We start from the raw sequence: 27,275 nt of genomic DNA on the forward strand, positions 1-27,275 counted from the left end.
CCCATCCAGTTCGTTTCTATCGTTGCCCCTTTTAAGGTCGCTGCTGCCCCAAAAGTTTATTTTCCTCTTCAGAGAACCCCTTTGTCCTCTAACCCAGAATTTACTTAGGGCAACGAGCAAACCCCTCGCTACTCAAAGTTTGGTCAAAAACTTTGAGTTGCTGGTCCGCGGTACCAACGTAACATCTGGGAGGTTGTTAGAAATGCAGACTCTTAAGCCCCACCCTCGACCAAGGGGATCCGAATATGCGTTTACCGGAGCTCCTCGGGTGATTCACCCGCGTTAGAGTTGGATAAGCACGGGGGTAGAGCACCGTTGCCGCTCTGCGGTTTCTCCCCAGCGCCTCTCTGCGCTTTTCGTGTTCTCTTTTGCCTGGGCGCTCCGTAAGTGCAGCTCTTGCAACAAATAGACCTACGTCGCGGCTGTTAGTTTCCATAGTTTTTTCTTTTTGCTAAGGTTCTCCAAAACTTCAGAATCCCCTTTCATTCCTGCCCTCCCACCCCCTGCCCGGGCCCCGCGTGTCGTTTTGCGGGTGAGCAGCGGCATCCCCTCCCCTCCCCGCTCTTTGACCGGCTATGTGCCAGAGTTTCGGGATTCAAAAAAAAAAAAAAGTAAAAGCGATGACAAGGGACCTCCGCTCTGAGTCTGCAGGCTCACATAGTGTACATGTGTTCTCTTTACACTCGTTTGCGATAGTGTCTCCCACACGGAATGTTTCCAGCCCAAGAATTGCCTCTTTCCACGCTCTGGGACCACATTACTGACCCCCGGCGAGCGCTAGGGAAATGGTCTTTTTTTTTTTCTTTTTTCAAACTGGTGAGCTCCTGCTTCGCTCATGCAGTGGTGGAGCCTTTGCGGTTTACACAACTGCATGTACTTTGCCCTTTATTATTAGAGAAAATGTTCTCAGATGTTCTCTGAGGGAAAGAAACCCACTAAATTACCCCCTAACTCTTCTCCTGCACTATTTTCAAAACTTCAGGGGTTTAAAATAAGTTTAATAAGCTGGCCTAAGTGGAAGCGTAATCTGTAACTTTTGTTTTTAAGGACAGTATGCTTGATTTTTCTCTCAAAAATGCATCAATACCTGAGAAACAGTTTTGAAAAGTTTCTCATGAGTATAATGTGTTACTGGACTTATGGGCTGTGGAAACCTTTTGAAATAACTGTGTATTGTTAAGGTGCAGGATTTTTCAGAGGGGGAGAAAAGGATGCTTTTTTGCACAGCTACCTGACAGTGTTTTCTGCTGTCAGTTAGCAAATCTTCATCTCTTCACCATCTCTTCCTTCTTCCTGTCTTAATGGGTCTTTGGCCTGGACAAACTGCCCTAGCAAACACGGGAAATGAAAGTCCCTTTCCATTTTTCTATTGTGCTGCCAACTCTAGTAGTAACTAGAAACCATATATTGAGAGCTTTCAAATTCAAATAAGCAGAAAATTTAATAAAGTCCTACAGATGTTCATAGACCTAGGTGGAGCCCCAGAACTGTGGCATCTTGAGAGGAGCTGTCGCCTGGAAGTTGTTCTTCTGAGTCTCTGCTTCTGAAACCAGGAAGAAGAGAAACCTGCAGCTGAGCTTGAAGCCAAGGTCACAAAGAACCTGAACAAAATGATGACTTGTGATGAGGCAGATTTTGGAAGCCCAGCAGGCTTGAGTTTGAGCTGTGTCACTTGAGCCAGTCTCTTCACCTCTCTGAGTTTGTTACCTCATTCATGGAATAGACGTAATAAGTGTCAACCTTTAGAATGTTGTGAGAATTAAGTGGGAAGGGGGGCACCGTGACTGGCATATAATCTGTGCGGTGATGGCTACTATCATTAGCTTGGGGTAAAATTATCCTGTTATCTAAACGTGGAAGCTGCCACATTCCTGGTAGATACGATTCTAAGAAGATTTCTATATGCAGAGAAATTGCCCAATGTTTTCACATTTTTCTTGGGGTGTCTGTAATTCCAGCTGCAGTGGTTGGAACATGTTTACTTCTGTTCTTTGATGGTCTCTAATCACAGTCCAGACAGGCTAATGTTTTTAAATAATTTTACTCAACTCTAACGGAAGAGAGAAAGAAGGTCAATCCAGAAAATACAAAGAGCATCACTATTTGACACTTCTAAGGTTTAGGTTACGATTTGCTAGCTTCAGAAGTTGCGGGGGATGCTTTCTACCTGTGCTCAGCCTTTCTCTACCTGACAGGTGACTTCACATTTCTGCCATAAGATGTTATGGAAAAATCCAAAGGAACTCTTTGGCCAACCCAATATTTTCCACAATTTAAAAAATTTTAAAAGCAAAAACTTTCCAGAGCAGTGAGTTTTGAGTGGGGTTTGGAAATTTACATATTTTAACAATTGCTGCGATAAACATCTTTTCGTGCTTATTTGCCATCTGTATGTATATCACTTCAATGAAATGTCTCTTCATGTCTTTTTTCCATTTTCTAATTGAATTGTTTTTTTATTTTATATTTATTTATTTGGCTGCATTGGGTCTTCATTGCTGTGAGCAGTCTTTCTCTAGTTGCGGCGAGTGGGGACTACTCTTCGTTGAGGTGCCTCAGGCTTCTCGTTGCGGTGGCTTCTCTTGCAGAGCATGTATGGGCTCTAGGCATGCAAGCTTCAGTAGCTGTGGCATGTGGGCTTCAGTAGTTGTGGCTTGCGGGCTCTAGAGCGCAGGCTCAGTAGTTGTGGCGCACGGGCTTAGTTGCTCTGCGGCATGTGGGATCTTCCCAGACCAGGACTCAAACCGGTGTCCCCTGCATTGGCAGGCAGATTCTTAACCACTCTGCCACCAGGGAAGCCCGCTGAATGGTTTTTTTACAGTGGCGTCCTGGGATTTTTTTTTTAATATAATCTACATCTGAGTCCATTGTGAAATATGTGGCTTACAAATATCATTCTGCCTGTCTGTAACTTGTCTTTTAATCTTCTTAATCAGGTTTTCAGAGAGCAAAAGTTTTAATATTAAAGAAGTCCAATTTATTGGTATTTGTTATAGAACATACCTTTGGTGTAATGTCTAAGAATTCTTTTTTTAAAGACTTTGTTGGGGTTTTTTGGAGGCGTTTTAGGTTTACAACAAAATTTAGGGGGAAGTAGAGAGATTCCTCATATATCCCCTGCCTCCACACATGCATAGCCTCCCCCATTATCAATATCACTCACTAGAATGGCACTTTTTTTTAACTAAGGATGAATCTGTATCGGCACATCATAATCACCCCAAATTCATAGTTTACCTTAGGGTTTACTTTTGGTGGTGTACGTTCTATCTGTTTGGACAAATATATACTGACTTATAGCCATCATTATAATACCATACAGAGTATTTTCACTGCTCTAAAAATCCTTTGCTATCTGCCTATTCATCTTCCCACCCACCCACTCTGCCCAGCAACCACTGATCTTTTTATCGTCTGCATAGTTTTGCCTTTTCCATATGTCGTATAGTTGGAATCATACAGTATATCACCTTTTCAGCGTGGCTTCTTTCACTTAGCAATATGCATTTAAGGTTCCTCCATGTCTTTTTATGTTGCAATAGCTCATTTCTTTTTAGTGCTGAATAATATTCTATTGTCTGGATGTACCACAGTTTATTTATCTAGTCACCTACAGAAGGACATCTTTTCTGCTTCCAAGTTTTGACAATTATGAAAAAGGCTGTTATAAACTCTGTGCACAGGTTTTTGTGTAGACATCCATTTTCAACTACTTTAGGTAAATACCAAGAAACATAATTGCTGGATCATATGGTAAGCTTATGTTTAGTTTTGTAAGATACTGCCAAACTGTCTTCCAGAGTGGATATACCATTTTGTATTCCCATCAGCAATGAATGAGGGTTCCTTTTGCTCCATATTCTTGTCAGCATTTGATGTTGTCAGTGTTCTGGATTTTGGCCTATATTCTAATAAGTATCTCATTGTTTTAATTTGCATTTCCCTGATGACATATGATGTGAAGTATCCTCTCATATGCTTTTCTGTATAATTTCTTTGGTGAGGTATCTGCTGAAGTCTTTGGTCCATTTTTTAATTGAGTTGTTTGTCTTCTTTTTTTAAATTTTATTTTATTCAAGTGTAGTTGATTTACAATGTTATTAATTTCTGCTGTACAGCAAAGTGATTCAGTTAACATACATAGAATGGAGTTGTTTGTTTTCTTTTGTTTTAAGATTTATTATGTATTTATTTAATTTATTTTTGGCTGCATCAGGTCTTAGTTGCAGCGTGCGGGTTCTTTGTTGAGGTGCATGGGCTTCTCTCTAGTTGTGGCATGAGGGTTTTCTCTTCTCTAGTTGTGGCGCACAGGCTCCAGGGTGCATGGGCTCTGTAGTTTGTGGCACACAGGCTCTAGCTGAGGCACGCTCAGTAGTTGTGGCATGCAGGCTTAGTTGCCCCTCGGCATGTGGGATATTAGTTCCCTGACCAGGGATTGAACCCACGTCCCCTGCATTGTGAGGCGGATTCTTTACCGCTGGACCACCAGGGAAGTCCGTGTTTATTTTCTTATTGTTGAATTTTAAGAGTTCTTTGTATATTTTGGATAACAGTCTTTTATCAGATGTGTCTTTTGCAAATATATTCTGCCAGTCTATGGCTTGTCCTCTTATTCTCTTTATATTGTCTTTGACAGAGCAGAATTTTTTAATTTTAGTGAAATCCAGCTTATCAATTATTTCTTTTATTGATCATGTCTTTGGTGTATTATCTTAAAAGACATCACCATACCCAAGATCATTTAGGTTTTCTCCTATGTTATCTTCTAGGAGTTTTATAATTTTACATTTTACATTTAGATCTATGATCCATTATGAGTTAATTTTTATGAAGGGTGTAAGGTCTGGGTCTAGATTCAGGTTTTTTTTGCATGTGGGTGTCCAGTAAGAGATTTTCTTTACTCCATGGTATTGCCTTTGCTTCTTTGTCAAAGATTAGTTGACTATGTTTTTATGGGTCTATTTCTTGGCTCTCTATTTTATTCCCTTGATCTGTCTATTCTTTTGCCAATACCACACTGTCTTGATTATTTTAGCTTTATAGTAAGTCTTGAAGTCAGGTAGTGTAAATCTTCCAGCTTTGTTCTTCTCCTTTGATACTGTGTTAGGTATTCTGGTTTTTTTGCCTCTCACTATAAACCTTAGAATCATTTTGTCCAAATCCATAAACTTAACTTGCTAGGATTTTAAATGAGATTGCACTGAATCAATGGATCAAGTTGGGAAGAACTGATACGCTGATAATATTGAGTCTTCAGATCCATGAATATGGAATAACTCTCCATTTATTTAGTTCTTTTTAAAATTTCATTCATCAGAGTTTTCTATTTTTCCTTATCTAAATCTTGTACATATTTTGTTAGATTTATACCTAAGTATTTCATTTTTAGGGACACTAATGTAAATGGCATTATGTTTTTAATTTCAAACCCATTTGTTCACTGTTGGTATATACGAAATAAATTGACTTTTGTATATTAACCTTATATCCTGCAAATTTGCTATAATTGCTTATTAGTTCCAGGAGGTTTTTGTCAATTCTTTTGGATTTTGTAGAAAACACAGATGATCATCTTATCTGTGAATAAGAGTGTTTTATTTCTTCCTTCCCAATGAATATATCTTTTATTTCCTTTTCTTGACTTACTGCATTTGGAAGGACTTCCAGTACAATGTTGAAAAGGAGTGGCAAGAGGGGACATCCTTGCCTTGTCCCTGATCTTAGTGGAAAGCTTCAAATTCTCACCATTTAGTATGATGTTAGCTGTAGATTTTCTTGTAGATGGCCTTTATTAAGATTAGGCAGTCCCCCTCTATTCTTACTTTACTGAGAATTTTAATTGTAAATGGGTGCTGGATCTTGGCAAATGCTTTCTTTGCATCTATTAATGGGTGACCATGTGATTTTTCTTATCTAGTCTGTTGATGTGATGGATAACATTAATTGATTTTTGAATGTTGAACTAGTCTTGCATACCTGGGATAAATTCCACTTGGTCGGGATATGTAATTCTTTTTATGCGTTGTTGGATTTGATTTGCTAATATTTTGTTGAGGATTTTTGCGTCTCTGTTCAGGAGAGCTATTGGCCTGTAGTTTTCTTTTCTTATAATGTTTTGTTCTGGTTTTGGTGTTAGGGTAATGCTGGCCTCATAGAATGAGTTAGGAAGTATTCCCTTTGCTTCTATCCTGTGAACGTGATTGTAGAGAATTGGTATTCCTTAAATGTTTGGTAGAATTTACCAGTGAACCCCTCTGGGCCTGGTGATTTCTGTTTTGAAAGGTTATTAATTATTGATTCAATTTCTTTAATAGATATAGGCTTTTTCAGATTGTTCCTTCTTGTGTGAGTTCTGGCAGATTGTATCTTTCAAGGATTGGTCCTTTTCATTTAAAGTATCAAATTTGTGGGCATAAATTAGTTCATAGTATTCCTTATTATCTTTTGAATGTCCATGGTATCTGTGGTGATGTCCCCTCTTTCATTTCTGATATTGGTATTGATATAATGGATTAATATATATCATATCTGTTACTCTTTTCTATTTTTTTGCCCTTGCTCTTTTTCCCATTTTTGTCTTCCACTCTTTTTTTGCCTTTCTTTACTATGTTGAATTTTCCAGGCCATGAACACAGAATATCTGTTCATTTATTTAAATCTTTGATCTATTTCACCAGCATTTTAGCATTTTTAACATACAAATCCTATACCTGTTTTATTAGATTTATGCCTAAGTATTTAATTTTATTTGAGCAATTGTAAATGGTATTGTATTTTTAATTTTAGTTTTTATGTATCTGTTTCTACTACAAAGAAATAGTGAGTTTTGTGTGCTTATCTTGTGTCCTAGGACTTGGTGATCTCACTTGCAAGATCTAGGAGTTTTTGTTTTGTTTTTATAGATTCCTTGGGATTTTCTATGTAGATCATCATGTTATCTGCATACAGAGACAGTTTTATTTCTACTATTCCAATCCATTTGCCATTTCTTTTCTTACCTTACTTTGCTGGCTGAAATTTCCAGCACTATGTTGACCAAGAGTGGTAAGTGTGGACATTCTTTTTCCCTAATGTTAGGGAGAAAGTTTTTAGCCTTTCACTGTTCAGTATGATTTTAGGTGGAGGTTTTTTTGTATATGTTCCTTATCAAGTTGAGGAAGTTTCCCTCTATTCACAGTATTTCTGAGTTGCTTTTTTTTTTCTTTTTAATCACAAATAGGTGTTGGATCTTGTCAAACACTGACATTACCTGTTACTGGATAGAACATAATGGAAAATGGAGGATACAACAAAATTACCAAAAGAGTGCCTGAAGAAGCTCTCAGAGCAAGATCCTTGTTCTTCCCTTTATGGTTAGCATGGTCTGCAACCAGGGTGGCTTCTAATTCATAGAGTAGAAATGGCTTAGGCCAATGGGCCCTGGATTGTGTATGTTTTCCTTGTGATCTATTTGAGGTCAAAGAGGATCTAGAATTTTGCACATGGGATAAGAACATTGACTAGGGAGCTAAAGAGGGGCCACCATGCCAGGGATCAAAGTAAATGTGTTGCAGTGAATGCTGTGGAGTGGTTGTGCAAGGTGTGGTCCAGAGGGAGTTGCAGCCAGACTCAGAGGACTGGCCATGTGAGCAAGAGCCCAGATGAGTGCCATGTTATCAGTGGCAACTGCTGAGCCTTGACTGTTGTGAAGGAATGGTTTACAAGTCATACCAGTCAAGAGAATGCAGTCACATCAATATGGCAAATCCAAGATATCCTCTCCTGTCAAGAGGTCTCCTCCTTCTCTGCCCTTCCCCAGTCTGGCATCTGGGTGTAGGAGAAAGCTTCTTAGTTCTCATGCCCTTATGAAATAAAAGAGACCTGAAAGGGAATTTGGATTTTAAATGACTATCCCCCCAAACAAGACTGCTTTAAAATCAGTAACGATGAGTAACCTGTAATTGGCAAGCTTGCGTTCTTTTCCTCTACCATCAGTGAGAATATGGGTTCCAGAGTATGAAGTTATAGGACAGATTGCTTTACACATCTGAGTTCTGGTAAGTAAATTTTGACAATTAATTCTCTGCATGTAAAATAAATGTTTCCTCCAACACTAATGACTAGAGCTTATAACATTCCAATTCATCCAAGCTTTCCAAACAATTATTACCAAGGACTCCATAAACCAGTGTACTCCAAAACTATATTTTGTATCAGTTACTTCTGACCTTTGGAAACCATTGCAGAGAATACTTATGCTAAAGGCCAGTTTCTCAGTTCATCAAGGTCTGATTAGTCACCTGATAAAAGAGGTACTAGGAAAAGTGAAATAAAAAACATCTTGTGTTCTTTCCTTTCCTGATAAGTACAAGTCGCTCAGATGGCCCTAGACTGTACAGAATGGCTAATAGGTTGTCTTTGGCCATTTTAAAGATGTAAGGAGACCTTTTCTGAAATATCTTCCTGAGAGTAAAATTGGTTACAGCACTACTGAGAATATTAGGGGACCATGTTCCACTAGTACATCTTGCAAGATGAACTTGGCCTTCCCTGAGACCGTTGTTCATAATCACTAACCCCAATTAATAAATACACACCTTTGGGGTCTCTTTCATTAGGGTGATATTATACCGTTACTAGCTATGAGAATTTTTAAATATGTACCTCTTCATTTACTGTGTGCAAGATATATGTACGGTATAAGATGGATGTGAGAAGTATGGGATCTAACTCCATAAAAACAACTTAAAAACATGACAGTAATATCACTGTTTGCAGATGACATGATACTATACATAGAGAATCCTAAAGATGCTGCCAGAAAACTACAAGAGCTAATCAATAAATTTGATAAAGTAGCAGGATACAAAATTAACGCACAGAAATCTCTTGCATTCCTATACACTAACGACGAAAAATCTGAAAGAGAAATTAAGGAAACACTCCCATTTACCATTGCAACAAAAAGAATAAAATACCTAGGAATAAACCTACCTAAGGAGACAAAAGACCTGTATGTAGAAAACTATAAGACACTGATGAAAGAAATTGAAGATGATACAAACAGATGGAGAGATATACCGTGTTCTTGGATTGGAAGAATCAAGATTGTGAAAATGGCTATACTACCTAAAGCAATCTACAGATCCAAAGCAATCCCTATCAAACTAGCAATGGCATTTTTCACAGAACTGGAACAAAAAATTTCACAATTTGTATGGAAACACAACAGACCCCAAATAGCCAAAGCAATCTTGAGAACAAAAAACGGAGCTGGAGTAATCAGGCTCCCTGACTTCAGACTATACTACAAAGCTACAGTCATCAAGATGGTATGGTACTGGCACAAAAACAGAAATATAGATCAATGAAACAGGATAGAAAGCCCAGAGATAAACCCATGCACATATGGTCACCTTATCTTTGATAAAGGAGGCAAGAATATACAATGGAGAAAAGACAGCCTCTTCAATAAGTGGTGCTGGGAAAACTAGACAGCTACATGTAAAACAATGAAATTAGAACACTTCCTAAAACCACACACAAAAATAAACTCAAAATGGATTAAAGACCTAAATGTAAGGCCAGACACTATAAAACTCTTACAGGAAAACATAGGCAGAACACTCTGTGACATAAATCACAGCAAGATCCTTATTGACCCACCTCCTAGAGAAATGGAAATAAAAACAAAAATAAACAAATGGGACCTAATGAAACTTCAAAGCTTTTGCACAGCAAAGGAAACCACAAGCAAGATGAAAAGACGGCCCTCAGAATGTGAGAAAACATTTGCAAACAAAGTAACTGACAAAGGATTAATCTCCAAAATATACAAGCTGCTCATGCAGCTCAATATCAAAAAAACAAACAACCCAATCCAAAAATGGGCAGAAGACATAAATAGACATTTCTCCAAAGAAGATACACAGATTGCCAACAAACACATGAAAGAATGCTCAACATCACTAATCATTAGAGAAATGGAAATCAAAACTACAATGAGGTATCACCTCGCACCAGTCAGAATGTCCATCATCAAAAAATCTACAAACAATAAATGCTCGAGAGGGTGTGGAGAAAAGGGAACCCTCTTGCACTGTTGGTGGGAATATAAATTGATACAGCCACTATGGAGAACAGTATGGAGGTTCCTTAAAAAACTGCAAATAGAACTACCATATGACTCAGCAATCCCACTACATATCCCCTGAGAAAACCGTAGTTCAAAAAGAGACATGTACCACAATGTTCATTGCAGCACTATTTACAATAGCCAGGACATGGAAGCAACCTAAGTGTCCATCGACAGATGAATGGATAAAGAATATGTGGCACATATATACAATGGAATATTACTCAGCCATAAGAAGAAACAAAACTGAGTTATTTGTAGTGAGGTGGATGGACCTAGAGTCTGTCATACAGAGTGAAATAAGTCAGAAAGAGAAAAACAAACACCGTATGCTAACAAGTATATATGGAATCTTAAAAAGTAAAATCGTTCTGATGAGCATAGGGGCAGGACAGGAATAAAGACGCAGATGTAGAGAATGGACTTGAGGACCTGGGGAGGGGGGAAGGGTAAGCTTGGACGAAGTGAGAGAGTAGCATTAACATATATACACTACGAAATGTAAAATAGATAGCTAGTGGGAAGCAGCAGCATAGCACAGCGTGATCATCTGTGCTTTGTGACCACCTAGAAGGGTGGGAGAGGGAGGGTGGAAGGGAGATGCAAGAGGGAGGGGATATGGGGATATATGTATACATATAGCTGATTCATTTTGTTATATAGCAGAAAGTAACACACCATTGTAAATCAATTATACTCCAGTAAAGTTGTTAAAAAAAAAATGACAGTACTAGAGGCACCTCTTTTTCTTATTGGCATAAGTCGATTGAGAGGGTTTAGACTGTGTTAAAAAAACAAAATTCAACTGAGTACATGTATTCAGTGATGCATAAATCAGGCAGCATCCCATCTAGCAAATAGAAAGGTGCTCCCAGGAGCTGTACAAAATGAAAGACTTTTATAGGCAGAAGGGGGCAGGACAAGGAAGTCATACTAGCAAAGACTGATTGTTCAGGGCAAGGTCACCTTTCTTTAGGGGTGACTGTGGTCTATCAGACATATAACCTCACTAGTGCTGACTAGGTAATTCCAGGTTGAGTTGTTTAAGATTCCATTCCTGGGAGAAGGGGAAACTGTAATTAAGTATCAAGTCTCAGTTTGGTGATGTGGGGCATAGTACCAATGACTCCATTTTGGGCCTGTTGTCTTGTTTTTAACAAATGAGATCTTTTAAGTTCACTGTGAAGAAAACGTCTTCCCTTTGTTTGAAAAGTCTGAAGGTCAAATCTACATTAGAAATGGCAACCCTTGCTTAACCTTCTCATAGCACTTTTGAGAGAATGTGCCCTACACAGGCCATGCTCTGTACCAGTGACCTTCTCTCCATATTCCTGTTCCAGCTTTCTTATGATTACTATTTACATGATGTATCTTTTCTTAACTTTTACTTTTAATCTATATGTGTCTTGATAATAAAAGTGAATTTCTTATTGAAACATAGTGTTAGGTCTTACAGTCTGACAATCTCTGCCCTTTAGTTGGGGTGTTTAGACTATTTACATTTGATGTAGTTATTGAGTTGATTGGATTCAAATCTACCATCTTGCTATTTGCTCTCTATTGTCTAAACTGTTTTTTATTTTATTTTTCTCTTCTTTTGGATTGAGTAGTTTTTAATATTCCATTTAATATTAACTTGGCTAATTAGCTATGTCTTTTTGTGTGTGGTGAGGTGAGAAGGAGAGCAGGAGGATTGCTCTAATGTTTACAATATGTGTCCCAACTTATCACAGACTACATTCAAATGGAACTATACCCACTTTACATATAATATATAAATCTTAGAAGAACATGTTTCTGTTTTCCCCCTCCTATCCTTTGTGCTACAGCTGCTACACATCTTACTTTTACATAGGTTATTAACCCTACCATATACTGTTATTGTTCTTCCTTTAAACAATTAATTACTTTAAGATAAATTTTTACAAGAGAAAAAATTTTTATTTACTTACATATATACCATCTCCAGGGCGCTTCATTCCTTTGTGTACATCTAAGTTTCCATGTTATATTATTTTCTTTCACCTGAAAGACTTTAACATTTCTTCAAGTTCAGGTCTACTGGTGATAAATTCTCAGTTTTTGTCTGTCTGAAAATTTTTATTTTTCCTTCATTTTTGAAAGATATTTTTGCTCAGTATAGAATTCTAGATTGGTGGGGTTTTGTTTTTAATTTCAGCAGTTTAAGGATGTTATTTCATTGACTTATGGCTTGAATAATTTCTGAAGAGAAGTCTAGGGATTTTAATTTTTGTTCCTCTGTATGAGATTTGCTCTTCTGTGATAATCATATGATTTTTCTTTTTTAATTTGTTACTATGGCAAATTATACTGATTGACTTTCTAATATTAAACTAAGTTTGCATTGCCATGATAAATTCCACTTGGTCTTGATGTATTATCCTTTTATATTTTGTTGCATTCAACTCACTAAAGTTTTGTTTATAATTTTTGCATCTATGTTCATGAGACATATAGACTTGTGGCTTTTTGTTTTGTTTTGCTTTTTATCTTGCAATGTCTTTGTCTGGTTTTAGTATCAGAGTAACACTGGCTTCAAATAATAAATTTGGAGGTATTCCTTCTTTAATTTTCTGGAAATATTTATGTAGAATTAGTATTATTTCTTCCTTAAATGCTTGGTTGAGTTTCACCAATGAAGCCACCTGGGCTTGGAGCTTCTTTGTGAGATGGTTTTTAACTACAAAATAAGCTTCCTTAATAGATATAGAACTATTCAGGTTATCTATCTCTTTATGAGTGAGCTTTGGTAGTTTAAGTCTTTCAAGGAATTTGTCCATCTAATCAAAGTTGCCAAATTTATAAGTATAAAGTTGTTCAAAATATTCCTTTCCTCTTGTTATTTTAATATCTGTAGAATCTGTAGTGATGTCACCTGTTTCTTTCCTGATATTGGTCATTTGTGTCTTCTCTCTTTGGGGAGCTGGAGCCCTGGTTCTGTTACCACTCCTGTCCCTTACTAGTTGTCTAACCAGTTGCATAAACTCCCAGGGCTTCAGCTTTTACATCTGTAAATTAAGAGAGTGGAGCTCTGTAAAGTCTCTTCCACTTCTGATAGTCGATAACTTTGACCTGTCTGTCTAGAGATTTATCTACTTTTTTAATCTTCTTGTAGAACCAGTTTTTTATTTCATACATTTCCTCTATTTTTCTGTTTTTTATTTCAATACTTCATGCATTAATCTTTATTATTTCCTTTTTTTGCTTTGGGCTTCATTTCCTTTTCTTATTCTGTTTTCTTAAGGTGGGTGCAAGGTCATTGATTTAAGATCTTCTTTCTCCTCCAATATAGGCATTTAATGCTATAAATTTTCCACTAACTACTGCTTTAGTGACATGCCACAGATGATGTTATGTTGCTTTTTCATTTTCATTCCGTTGAAAATACTTTCTAATTTCCCTTTTGATTTCTTCTTTGACTCATGGGTTACTTAGAACTGTTCTATTTTGTTTCCAAATATTTGTGCATTTTCTCATTTTTTTAATTGAACCCCTGATATTTTAAATTTTATGTTGCTGAATGCTGCATTTTGTTATATTGCTTTAACGAATGATGGCCTTTTTTTGAATAGGCACATAAATTTATGTGATCCTTTGGTGATCCTTTTGATCCTTGTTTGATCTCTTGAGTCTTGTGTTTAAGCACTTTTAGAGTGGATCTAAAGTCGCCTTTACTCTAGGGCTACTTTAGTTCACTACGCAGGCATTACCCTTCTGGTCTCTGTTGAAAAATCCAAATATTCTGGAGATGTCTATACTCTGGTTTGTGGGAGCTTGAACAACTCCTAGCACTATGTGAACTCTGGGAATTGTTCAGCTTTCCCCTCCCTGGTAGCTGTTCTTTCCCTGACAGATTTTCTTTGCTTGACCTTCTGAAGTGCAGATTACTATTTGACCAAAGACTCGAGGGGGATTCTATGCAGATTTCTGGGTGTCTTTCTCTGCATACCTACTCCTCCTTTATAGTCTACCCTGCAAATTCTAGCTATCTAGGTCTCCGTGAGCATCCATCTCTGCCTCCTCAACTTAGTGGGACAACTGAACTCTGTTTCAGTTCTCCTTCCCTGTGCTGCAGTTTAGAAATCACTTCCAGATAGAAAGACAAGGTGATTGTAGAGTTCAACTTCTTTGTTTCTCTTCTCTTGGGAATCACATTCCTGTGCGTCCTGTTATCCAATGTCTGAAATCAGTTGTTTCATATATTTCATCAGGTTTTTTAGTTGTTTTCAGCAGAAGGCTAATTCTAGCCTTTGCTGCTTCCTTATGCTGGAAATAGAAGTCTTATCATCTCTCGGTAATGCTATTAATTATGAAGTTAATCCTCAGTCATCTTCATGATATCTTACTCTAATTTTAGTATTTGTGACATTATATACTTCAAGCAGGCAGTGCATGGAAAAGACCCTGGGCTTGGGAGCTGGAGCCCTGGTTCTGGTACCATCCCTACCACTTACTAGTTATCAAATCAGTTGCATAAATTTCCTGGGTGTCAGCTTCCCCATCTGTAAACTAAGATGGTGGAACTCTCCAAGGTCTCTTCCAATTTTGAAATTCAATGAAAGAGAGAATGTATGAGAGAGCAGACAACAGAAACAAGAAGAACTACAATCCTGCAGAATGTGGAACGAAAACCACATTCACAGAAAGATAGACAAAATGAAAAGGCAGAGGGCTATGTACCAGATGAAGAAACAAGATAAGACCACAGGGGCTTCCCTGGTGGTGCAATGGTTGAGAGTCCACCTGCCAATGCAGGGGACACGGGTTCATGCCCCGGTATGGGAGGATCCCACATGCCACGGAGCAGCTAGACCCGTGAGCCATGGCCGCTGAGCCTGTGCGTCTGGAGACTGTGCTCCACAATGGGAGAGGACACAACAGTGAGAGGCCCGCGTACTGCAAAAAAAAAAAAAAAGATAAGACCCCAGAAAAACAATTAAATGAAGTGGAGATAAGCAACCTTCCAGAAAAAGAATTCAGAGTAATGATAGTGAAGATGATCCAGGACCTTGGAAAAAGAATAGAGGCAAAGATCTAGAAGTTGCAAGAAATGTTTAACAAAGACCTAGAAGAATTAAAGAACAAACAAACAGAGATGAACAATACAATAACTGAAATGAAAAATGCACTAGAAGGAATCAAAAGCAGAATAACTGAGGCAGAAGAACAGATAAGTGACCTGGAAGACAGAATGGTGGAATTCACTGCTGTGGAACAGAATAATGAAAAAAGAATGAAAAGAAATGAAGACAGCCTAAGAGACCTCTGGGACAATATTAAACATAACAACATTCACATTATAGGGGTCCCAGAAGGAGAAGAGAGAGAGAAAAGACGCAAGAAAATATTTGAAGAGATTATAGTTGAAAACTTCCCTAACATGGGAAAGGAAACAGCCACCCAAGTCTAGGAAAGGCAGAGAGTCCCAGGCAGGATAAACCCAAGGAGAAACACACTGAGACACATAGTAATCAAATTGACAAAAATTAAAGACAAAGAAAAATTATTAAAAGCAAAAGGGAAAAATAATGACAAATAACATACAAGGGAACTCCCATAAGGTTAACAGCTGATTTATCAGCAAAAACTTTACAAGCCAGATGGGACTGGCATGGTACATTTAAAGTGATGACAAGGAAGAACCTTCAATCAAGATTACTCTACCTACCAAGGATCTCATTCAGACTTGATGGAGAAATCAAAAGCTTTACAGACAAGCAAAAGCTAAGAGAATTCAGCACCAGCAAACCAGCTGTACAACAAATGCTAAAGGAACTTCTCTAAGTGGGAAACACAAGAGAAGAAAAGGACCTAGAGAAACAAACCCAAAACAATTAAGAAAATGGTAATAGGAACATACATATCAATAATTACCTTAAATGTGAATGGATTAAATGCTCCAACCAAAAGACGTAGACTGGCTGAATGGACACAAAAACAAGACCCACATATATGCTGTCTACAAAAGAGCCACTTCAGACCTAGGGACACATACAGACTGAAAGTGAGGGGATGGAAAAATATAGTCCATGCAAATAGAAATCAAAAGAAAGCTGGAGTAGCAATTCTCATATCAGATAAAATAGACTTTAAAGTAAAGACTATTACAAGAGACAAAGAAGGACACTACATAATGATCAAGGGATCAATCCAAGAAGAAGATATAACAATTATAAATATATATGCACCCAACATAGGAGCACCTTAATACATAAGGCAAATGCTAACAGCTGTAAAAGAGGAAATTGACAGTAACACAATAATAGCGGGGAATTTTAACACCTCACTTACGCCAATGGACAGAGCATCCAGACAGAAAATAAATAAGGAAACACGAGCTTTAAATAACACAATAGACAGATGGATTTAATTGACATTTGTAGGATATTCCATCCGAAAACAGCAGATTGCACTTTCTTCTCAAGTGCACACAGAACATTCTCCAGGATAGATCATATCTTGGGTCACAAATCAAGCCTTGTTAAATTTAAGAAAATTGAAATCTTATCAAGCATCTTTTCAGACCACAACGCTATGAGATTAGAAATCAATTACAGGGAAAAAAATGTAAAAAACACAAACATGTGGAGGCTAAACAATATGTTACTAAATAACCGAGAGATCATTGAAGAAATCAAAGAGGAAATCAAAAAATACCTAGAGACAAATGATAATGAAAACACGATGACCCAAAACCTATGGGATGCAGCAAAAGCAGTTCTAAGAGGGAAGTTTATAGCAATACAATCCTACCTCAAGAAACAAGAAAAATCTCAAATAAAAAAATCTAACTTTACACCTAAACGAACTAGAGAAAGAGGAACAAACAAAACCCAAAGTTAGTAGAAGGAAAGAAATAATAAAGATCAGAGCAGAAATAAATGAAATAGAAACAAAACAATAGCAAAGATCAATAAAACTAAATGCTTGTTCTTTGAGAAGATAAACAAAATTGATAAACCATTAGCCAGACTCATCAAGAAAAAGAGGGAGAGGACTCAAATCAATAGAATTAGAAATGAAAAAGGAAAAGTTACAACGGACACCGCAGAAATACAAAGCACCCAAAGAGACTACTACAAAAAACTCTATGCCAATAAAATGGACAACCTGGAAGAAATGGACAAATTCTTAGAAAGGTATAACCTTCCAAGACTGAACCAGGAAGAAATAGAAAATATGAACAGACCAATCACAAGTAATGAAATTGAAACTGTGATTAAAAATCTTCCAACAAACAAAAGCCCAGGACCAGATGGCTTCACAGGTGAATTCTATGAAACATTTGGAGAAGAGCTAACACCCATCCTTCTCAAACTCTTCCAGAAAATTGCAGAGGAAGGAACACTCCCAAACTCATTCTATGAGGCCACCATCACCCTGATACCAAAACCAGAAAAAAATACTACAAAAAAAGAAAACTACAGACCAATATCACTGATGAATATAGATGCAAAAATCCTCAATAAAATACTAGCAAACAAAATCCAACAACACATTAAAAGGATCATACACCATGATCAAGTGGGATTTATCCTAGGGATGCAAGGATTCTTCAATATACACAAATCAGTTGATGTAATATACCATATTAACAAATTGAAGAATAAAAACCATATGATCATCTCAACAGATGCAGAAAAAGCTTTTGAAAAAATTCAACACCCATTTATGGTAAAAACTCTTCAGAAAGTGTGCATAGAGGGAACCTACCTCAACATAATAAAAGCCATATATGACAAACCCACTGCAAACATCATTCTCAATGGTGAAAAACTGAAAGCATTTCCTCTCAGATCAGGAACAAGACAAGGATATCCACTCTAGCCACTCTTATTCCACATAGTTATGGAAGTCCTAGCCACAGCAATCAGAGAAGAGAAAGAAATAAAAGGAATCCAAATTGGAAAAGAAGAAGTAAAACTGGCACTGTTTGCTGATGACATGATACTATATAGAGAGAATCCTAAAGTAGCCGCCAGAAAACTACTAGAACTTATCAATGAATTTGGTAAAGTTGCAGGATACAGAATTAATGCACAGAAATCTCTTGCATTCCTATACACTAACAGTGAAGGATCCGAAAGAGAAATTAAGGAAACAATCCCATTCACCATTGCAACAAAAAGAGTAAAATATGTAGGAATAAACCTACCTAAGGAGGTAAAGGACCTGTACTCAGAAAACTATAAGACACTGATGAAAGAAATCAATGATGATACAAACAGATAGAGAGTATACCATGTTCTTGAATTGGAAGACTCAATATTGTGAAAATGACTATACTACCCAAAGCAATCTACAGATTCAACGCAATCCCTATCAAATTACCAATGGCATTTTTTGCAGAACTAGAACAAAAAATCTTAAAATTTGTATGGAGACACAAAAGGCCCCGAATAGCAAAAGAAATCTTGAGAGGGAAAAAAAATGGAGCTGGAGAAATCAGACTCCCTGACTTCAGACTATACTACAAAGCTACAGTCATCAAAACAATATGGTACTGGCACCAAAACAGAAATATAAATCAATGGAATAGGATAGAAAGCCCAGAGATAAACCCACACATCTATGGTCAACTAGTCTATGACAAAGAAGGCAAGGATATACAATGGAGAAAAGACAGTCTCTTCAATAAGTGGTGCTGGGAAAACTGGACAGCTACATGTAAAAGAATGAAATTTGAACACTTCCTAACACCATACACAAAAATAAACTCAAAATGGATTAAAGACCTAAATATAAGCCCGGACACTATAAAACTCTTAGAGTACAACATAGGCAGAACAGTCTTTGACATAAATCACAGCAAGATCTTTTTTGACCCACCTCCTAGAGTGATGGAAATAAAAATGAAAATAAACAAATGGGACCTAATAAAACTTACAAGATTTTGCAGAGCAAAGGAAACCATAAACAAGATGAAAAGATAACCCTCAGAATGGGAGAGAATATTTGCAAACGAAGCAACTGACAAAGGATTAGTCTCCAAAATGTACAAGCACCTCATGCAGCTCAATATCAAAAAAAACAAACAACCCAATCCAAAAATGGGCAGAAGACCTAAATAAACATTTCTTCAAAGAAGACATACAGATGGCCAAGAGGCACATGAAAAGCTGTTCAACATCACTAATTATTAGAGAAATGCAAATGAAAACTACAATGAGGTATCACCTCACACCAATTAGAATGGGCATCATCAGAATATTTACAAACAACAAATGCTGGAGAGGGTATGGAGAAAAGGAAACCCTCTTTCACTGTGGGTGGGAATGTAAATTGATACAGCCACTATGGAGAACAGTATGGACATTCCTTAAAAAGGTAAAAATAGAATTACCATATGATCCAGCAATCCCACTATTGGGCATATACCCAGAGAAAACCAATTCAAAAAGACACATGCACCCCAATGTTCATTGCAGCACAATTTACAATAGCCAGGTCATGGAAGCAACCTAAATGCCCATCGACAGATGAATGGATAAAGAAGATGTGGTACATATATACAATGGAATATTACTCAGCCATAAAAAGGAGCAAAATTGGGTCATTTGCAGAGAAGTGGATGGACCTAGAGACTGTCATACAGAGTGAAGTAAGTCAGAAAGAGAAAAACAAATATCACATATTAACGCATATATGTGGAATCTAGAAAGATGAACCAGTTTGCAAGGCAGAAATAGAGACACAGATGTAGAGAACAAATGTATGGACACCAAGGGGGGAAAGTGGGGGGTCGTTGGTGGTGGTGGTGGGATGAATTGAGAGATTGGGATTGACGTATATACACTAACATGTATAAAACAGATAAGTAATAAGAACCTGCTGTGTAAAAACAAAATTAAATTAAAATAAAATAAAAACCAACCGAAATTTAAGAAAAAAAAGAGAGAGTGAATGTATGAATCCTATTCTTGTGCAGTGTCCTTTAGGAATACTTGCATCTCTGATCACCCCATTTCCTTTTTAAAAGATAAGAAAAAATACGGTAGTATTTAGAGAAATGAAAATAGAAAAATCAAGAGGTGGGAGCGGCTTGTTAGTGTCAAATGCCTGAAGAAAATTAAGATCTTTATTTGGGACAAATTAAGGTGGAAAGAGCATGATCAAGGTCAATCATTTTGTGCAGGTGTCCAAAGAGTGAGCAGTGAATTTAAAAAGACTCCCTTCCAGTTGCTGTTTATGCAGGAAATCTGGCACAGTCCTCAGGGTATGACACACAAGAGAGAAATTTGAGTAATATTAGGAAAGAATTTAGAAGTCTCAAAACAAGGTCAGTGAACTCAAGTGCCAAGCACATGATATCGCTGGTGTCACAGAGAAAAGAGGTCAGTTCATTACCTTATAGAGCTGTTGAACCCACACATTTTATGTGGCTGAGCAGTTTTCTCTGGGAGATGGTTTGCTCATCAGAGGTTTAGATCCTGTATCTTTTGAAAACAAGTGTAACTAGCATATTGAAATACCACACCTCATAATTCAGTAAAAATGCAATCATTTTTCTCCCACTGTCCTTTTACAATTTAGTCTCTGGGATAATAGCTCTTGCTCCTGCATGTATACTCTAGCAACCCATAATCTCCTGCTAATTCTTAGGTAATAGATGATCTATGGTCACTAAGTTACAAACATTATCCAGATGCAAAAAACTTAGGAAATCCGGTCCTGGGTGATACTCAAAACTTTGAACTTAAGTTGCTGTTAAATCTCCCTTTTTCTCTCTCCAACCTCACTTCTCCGAGCTTGGGCTGACTTCTGGATAGAAGCCTGCAGTGACATAGAGGGTAGTGGTCTTTCCATCTCTCTGCCTCCTATTTCTAGTCCTCCCCTTCCATCTTGAGCTGTTATTTAAACCCTACCAGGTCCAGTGGGACTAGTGGAGACAGGGAGAGGCAACACACAGGGCAGCTCTTATTTGAACCAGTACTCTCATTGCTTGGTCTCACTCTGGTCTAGCAGATGCCTTTTTCCCTTGAGATGTCATTTTCTTGGACTCCTCAGAGCTTTCTCTTTCTCTTTCTCCTACAATTCTCTTGTCCCTGAAGGTTGCTTCTCTTATTTCTCTGTTCTGATTGTCACTTGTAACTCCTTCCTCGGCCCCTAGACACACAGTAGTTCATCTCCAAGCTCCTCCAGGTGGCTCAATTGGACAGAATCTAAGATTCTGTCTCAGGGCCCACGGCTTTTCCAAGGAACACTCATACATCCCTTGCCTGGGACTGATGTGCGTCCCAAGGCAGCAGCACTCTCCTGGTTCTGGCTCCAAAACAGTCAGTATAGATTCCCACCTGATAGGAGTGGGAACTCCAGCCAGTGTCAATTTCAGCTTTCTCAGGAGTGAATTGGGTACCAGCCTCTAAGTCCCTCAGCCTTAGGAAACACTTCCACTGCTCTGTGAGGGATTTTCTCCCCCTGTCTCAGGTTAAGAGGGTTGCACCTCCTCCCAACTCCCTGAGTGCAGGAGGACATGGCAACATAATGTCCCTCCCCACCAAGGAATCTCTCCTCTGATCTCTTTTATCTACATTCTCTGACCCTTCTTCTATGTCCTCGATGTAGCTGAGAAACCCAAGAGTGGCTTGAAGGTTCTTGAGGCCATTTACTTTCAAAATCTTCATAACATGGTCTGGCATCTTTGTTTGGAATTTTACATCTATTATGTTTTGTCGTCTCGTGGAAACTTCAGTTTTAAGATCGTATTACACAAGTAATAAACAAACATGATTCACGGGCCAATCCAGTAGTGTAACGTCCGTCTTTACTAAACATTTTGATATCTGAGTGTTGTTACTGTGTTAAAAAAAAATCAGGGCAGACAACTCTCTAAAGAGTCTTACTTAATCCTTGACCAGCTACGTTATTTAGCACTTCTTAACTAGAGCTGTAGGCGTATGGAGTTCATAAAATAATTTGGAATGAAATACTGTACTGAATGAATATTTTTTATGTGGTAGTAGATGGATCCCCAAGGGCATCACGTGTCTTGCCTGCTAAGACCTTTTCCAGCATAAGAAAGTGGTGAGCCCACCATTCTCTTGCTGTACAAGAGGGCAGGAAAGTGGCTTTGCAATAGTGAGCCACTAGGAGACAAATTCTCCCAAATGAACTCCCTCACCGGCTGACCACTCTAAACCCAGACTCCATAGGCACCATAATAACATGTTTCTGTGAGGTTTGAAGGGAGGAAGGATATCCTTACAGGGTTGCTTGAGTCCAAAGCAGAGAGAGAAGGGAAATAAATATCAGCCTTGGGTCCAGATGTGGCATAACCAGATTGTGTGTGCTGCCGGCTGGCCCTGACCTTTGGAGTTAAGATTGAGAGCCAGAAAGGCTGTGTGTTGTAGGGATTTTTCCCTTTTTGTTTGCTTGTATAACACCAGGGAGGGAAATAGTTGAGTAAAAGCCAAGTGTTTCTTTCATTTCACTTCTCTGGAGACCTTAATCATGGAATTGGAAGGACTTGCTTGTTGCTTCATTTGTTAAAGCAGTGACTCCCTAAGCTGGTGTCTCCTCGCCTTTTTAAACCTGCACGTTTGGTGAGCATGAAAGTTTCCCACCTCCTTGAAGAGGCTGATTTTCTCCCTCCTCCCCACCTTGCCACCTCCTTGAGAGTCACATGCTTTGGGGAGTTATGGCAGCAGAGATGTCATCAAGCTGTACTTTCTATAGTTTCCATTACAAAAACAACAGGCATGTGTTGGCTTCCCAAATATATAAGCATGTATTATATACTTGAATGCACTTTTTCACTTTACATTGCACTTTTCATGCTAACAGATCACCATTTGTACAAAGTGTCCCTGCGATTTCAGGAGGCTCACAGATCTGCTGAAGGCCAGGTATGAAAACTCCCAAGGGGACTATTTCTCTTCATCCTAGATGACTCAGTCATGGCCACCTCAAGGGCTCTTTTCTCCATCCTGTTGGAGCCTTTATCTCTGTTGGAATCAGTTTTAGAGCTCTAAGTGGACTTAGAGATCATCTAGTCCCATCCTGCATTTTATAGAAATGGATGTCCAAAGAGTTTAAGCAACTTTCCCAAAGTTACACCACTGTGTTTACACTGCAGATCCTGAGCAACTACTCAGGTTGCTGAATTCCCTGCTCATCTTTCTTTTTACTGTATTGTCAATTGCTTGAATCTTCTGTACTTTATCCCATCCCTTTAAAAGATACCAACCAATACTACAAAACAAACAAATGCCAAGGTGGCAAACTCTGCAAAATACTTCATGTTCTTCTATATATACTAACATCAAGCTTCCTTTACTTTATAGTGCCTCCACGGCTGAGAAAATACTTATTTGCCATGAACCCATATTTTAGCCAAGTATTTTAAATGATACAGAAGAAAAAATACATAACCCCTAATTTCTCATAGTTTAAAATTAATTGGGGAGACAAATGTGGTTCATATTCAGCTTGTGGCCACCTGTGATCTCTGGAAACTTTTTTTTTTTACAATGTTGTGTTTAATTTCTGCTGTACAGCAAAGTGATGGAACCTTTTAAAATGCATTTGTAATTTCCAACCCTCCACCCTTACTCTGTAACTTATTCTTCCTTGAATTCTTCTGTAGTTCATCTATATCAAGAATAATCTGTGAGATTGGAAGGAATATAGGCGAATTCACAGGTCATTTATTGCTACATGTAGTTACTAATAATATAAAAGCTCATTCAGCGCTGAAACATAGCTAGTGTCATTTTTTTCTAGATGGGGAAACGGGCTCAGCAAGACTACGTGACTAGTTCAGGGTTGCTCAGCCAGCGGTAGATGGAGCAGAGTCTTGCAGCCAAAGTGGCTGCTTGTCAGAGGCCACAAGCCCCCTTTCAGCCAAGAAAGCAAGAGTAGAATAAAGTAGGGAAAAGCAAATAAAGCAAAATACGCTCATTGAAAATTACGGTTTTGTCACAGTGAGGTTTTGAGCACATCAAACTAGCTGACTGTGAAAAGCTTTTGAACATGCCTCCTGTTGTGTGTGCTCTTCCTAAAGCTGTGTGAAGTTTTATGTGAGCAGGGCCCTTATCATGGTGGAGGAGGGATTTACAGAGGTGAATAATGGATAGACAGTGCTCTCAAGATATCTGTGTTGAATTCTCCTTTTATCTAAGGACTGGGCCTGAGCTGGGGTAAACGCATGAGAGACATTAAGTCTCAGAACCTTCGGAGAAAAAAAGGAATTTATCAACCACAATTGTCATCTAAAAGCAGTTCCCAGGTCACAGAGTCTTGGAAAATGGGATAACGAGACTGCAGGTTTCTTTGGAGGAGAAAGTTGTTTGATAGGACCCATGCTCTTGTCAGACTCAGGCAGTGTTTACAGAGGATGAACCTGGAAATCTTGTTTGCTCAGGGTACTCTTGTCCCTAAGCTTTTCCCTATAAATCACCAGTGCATTGTGGGATCGTGTCACCTTTTGTATTTTTCCTTGGAGATGGAGGAAGGAGCAGTAGGGATTCAATAAATCCATCCACATGTAAATGAAAATTGTTTTGTTCAGTTGGGATGTGTCCATATTGTTTAGCCCCAAGGATATGCAAAATAAACCTTTTTAAAGTTTTCAACCAGGAAAAAGAGGAACATGTGAGAAAAAGATAAAAAACATACATTCTTCTTTTGACTTGCACTTTGATGGAGGATGAAAGCAATAGCCCATCCCCAAAGAAGTAATCCTAGTTTTAAAAAATCCTTGGTTCTCAAAAGCCTGGCATTGCATGTTTGTTATATTTGTTCCTATTTTGTTTGTAAATGGTTTTAAAGGCATATGATGTAATGAAGTAAATGTTATTTTGCAGTTGAAAATTAAAGAGTTCTTTTGTATTTTAGGTCTTACAGGAATTCTCAGGGACAGTGAGGACTGGAGTGTGTTTGTATTATGGGGAGGGCAGTGAGGAAGATGAGGGGAAAACATTACAGCTCCTTCCTGAAGATAATTATAAGCCATAGTCCCTCAATATATATATTTTTTTGCTTCCTCTGGTTTGAAATAAAAATAGATTTTTCCCAAAAATGTATTTCAGGGCCCTCTTAGCATCTCAGATGGAACCAACATTTGCCAGGAATGTTTTCCCTTGTTTTGATGAGCCAGCTCTGAAGGCAACTTTTAATATTACAGTTATTCATCATCCAAGTTATGTGGCCCTTTCCAACATGCCAAAACTAGGTAAGTAATGTTTCCTATCATTGTATATGTATACATGTACATATATGTATATGTGTATATATATATAATATAATTATATATACACATATACATATGTATATATAATGTTATATATTATATAATTATATGTTTAATTATATATTTGTATTTATATGTTTTTATATGAATTATATATGTGTATATATATTTAACTCTGTAATAGATTTTATATCAGTAGATTTTCTGGTCAATGTGTTGAGAGTGTGTTATGATTGTAGTATATTATAACCAGGGAGGGCAGTCACATGGGATATGCATCAGCACCCACGTCTTGGTGATGGTAAATCCTGATTCTGTTTGTATTAGGAGCTGAGGACACTACACTGTTCTCATACATTGGCAGCCTGTCTGCCCGTTAATTTGGGCTTCAACTATTGATCATTAGTGATAACAAGCTAGTGAACTTGGTCTGAATCTGGTACATAGATGTGGGTTTGGTTTGGTTTGGTTTTTTTGTTTTGTTTTTGGCTCACAGTAGTTTTTTCTTTTGATTGAATTGGCATCCAATTTCTTTTAATTCAGAGATTCCTCATAAAAATAAAAATTCTTACTTTTTTTTTGAAACTCAGAACATCTGACAACACTGGCCCTGCACTTCCAAGGTGCCAGTGATAGTTGCCGCTGAGAAGGGGCTACCTCCTTCAGACCAAGCCCATGCCCCTGCCTGCCGTGGTCCCCACCACTCGCTGTTAGTGTAAACCAGCCCGTTCACATCAAGTACCCGGCCCTCACAGGCGTTTGAGTTTGTGATTTCAGGTTTAAAACCCACAGTGTGACTCCACTGAAGACCTGCCCGAAACCTGAGAATGGCAGAATTGTACCTTGTTGACCTACTATGGGCCTGGGAAACTCCAGATTAAGGGCTGAGAGAGATGGGCTGGACTAGGAAACAGTCGTGGATGGGAAAGAGAGGAGGTAGCTCATGGGTCTAGTTTACAGTGCCCGTAGATTTGCCCTCCATCCAGACCGTGTAATTCAAGGTGCTAATTCAGGACCGAGATACTGTCCTTAGGCCTTCCTAATATGTTTTTGATAGCTTGGGGGTAGACAAGTCCAAACTGCTGCACTCTGGGGAGGAGCTGGGAAGAAATAGCTGAGTGACAGTCGACTTGATGAATTATTTCAAAGGTAGATAATTGTGCTTATTATTGCTTATTTACAGTGATTTGGACTAAAATCAATTTCTCTAGGTCAGTCTGAGAAAGAAGACGTGAATGGAAGCAAGTGGACTGTTACTACCTTTCACACCACGCCCCATATGCCCACTTATCTAGCCGCCTTTGCTATCTGTGACTACGAGCATGTCAGCAGGACTGAAAGGGGCAAGGAGGTGAGTGACGGAGACCCTCCAGGTAAGGGGATATTTGTACTGGCCGCGGGCTGCTCAGGCACTCCTGCATCAGGGGCTATGCCTACAGACCCCACCGTCCCCTCCTGGTTCTCCCTCTGATCTCCCCCAAGCCCTGTTACCACTCTCAGCGCGGAGTTGCAGAACGGGATGCAACGGTTCCCACTGCGGTTCTGCGGACGGGTTTCTATGGAAAGCCTGCTCATTAAGCCCACTCGAGGCAGGTTCTGAGCCCCCCCACTTCCCAGGCTTTCGCTGCCTTTCAGAGTACAGGAGAGAACAGGGAAAGCGGGCACACTAGCATCTGGAAGCTCAGGTTTACCTGTTGTTGGCTTCGCCTACATGCTACTGCAGCCTTGAAGCCAGGGTGCTGCCCAAAATGTCTAGCAGCCACTATGACACAGACACCAAACAACCCAAACTGACACCAGCTGGGATAGCTGCTCTGGCTGAAATGCTGCAGGCAGGTTAAGCGTCATCCCTATCAAGGAGCAGGTCCGCTGGGCTCCTCACCTCCGGGGCATGAACACTTCCCTAGAGTTGTGTAAATAGGTGCTCCATCCTGAAACACCCAGTTTTTC

General features: G+C 38.6%; 1 protein-coding gene across 1 annotated transcript in view; it reads left to right on the forward strand.

Moving 5' to 3' along the window:
- LVRN (laeverin) overlaps positions 1–27,275 on the forward strand; it is an 83,155-nt gene that overhangs the window by 902 nt on the left and 54,978 nt on the right. The window contains exons 2-3 of the mRNA XM_030869841.2: positions 25,165–25,307; positions 26,537–26,676. Coding sequence (XP_030725701.1) covers positions 25,165–25,307; positions 26,537–26,676 — 283 coding nt within the window. The remainder of the gene's footprint in view (positions 1–25,164; positions 25,308–26,536; positions 26,677–27,275) is intronic.

The sequence above is a fragment of the Globicephala melas genome, chromosome 3, assembly GCF_963455315.2.
Source record: "Globicephala melas chromosome 3, mGloMel1.2, whole genome shotgun sequence".
NCBI classification, from domain to species: domain Eukaryota; kingdom Metazoa; phylum Chordata; class Mammalia; order Artiodactyla; family Delphinidae; genus Globicephala; species Globicephala melas.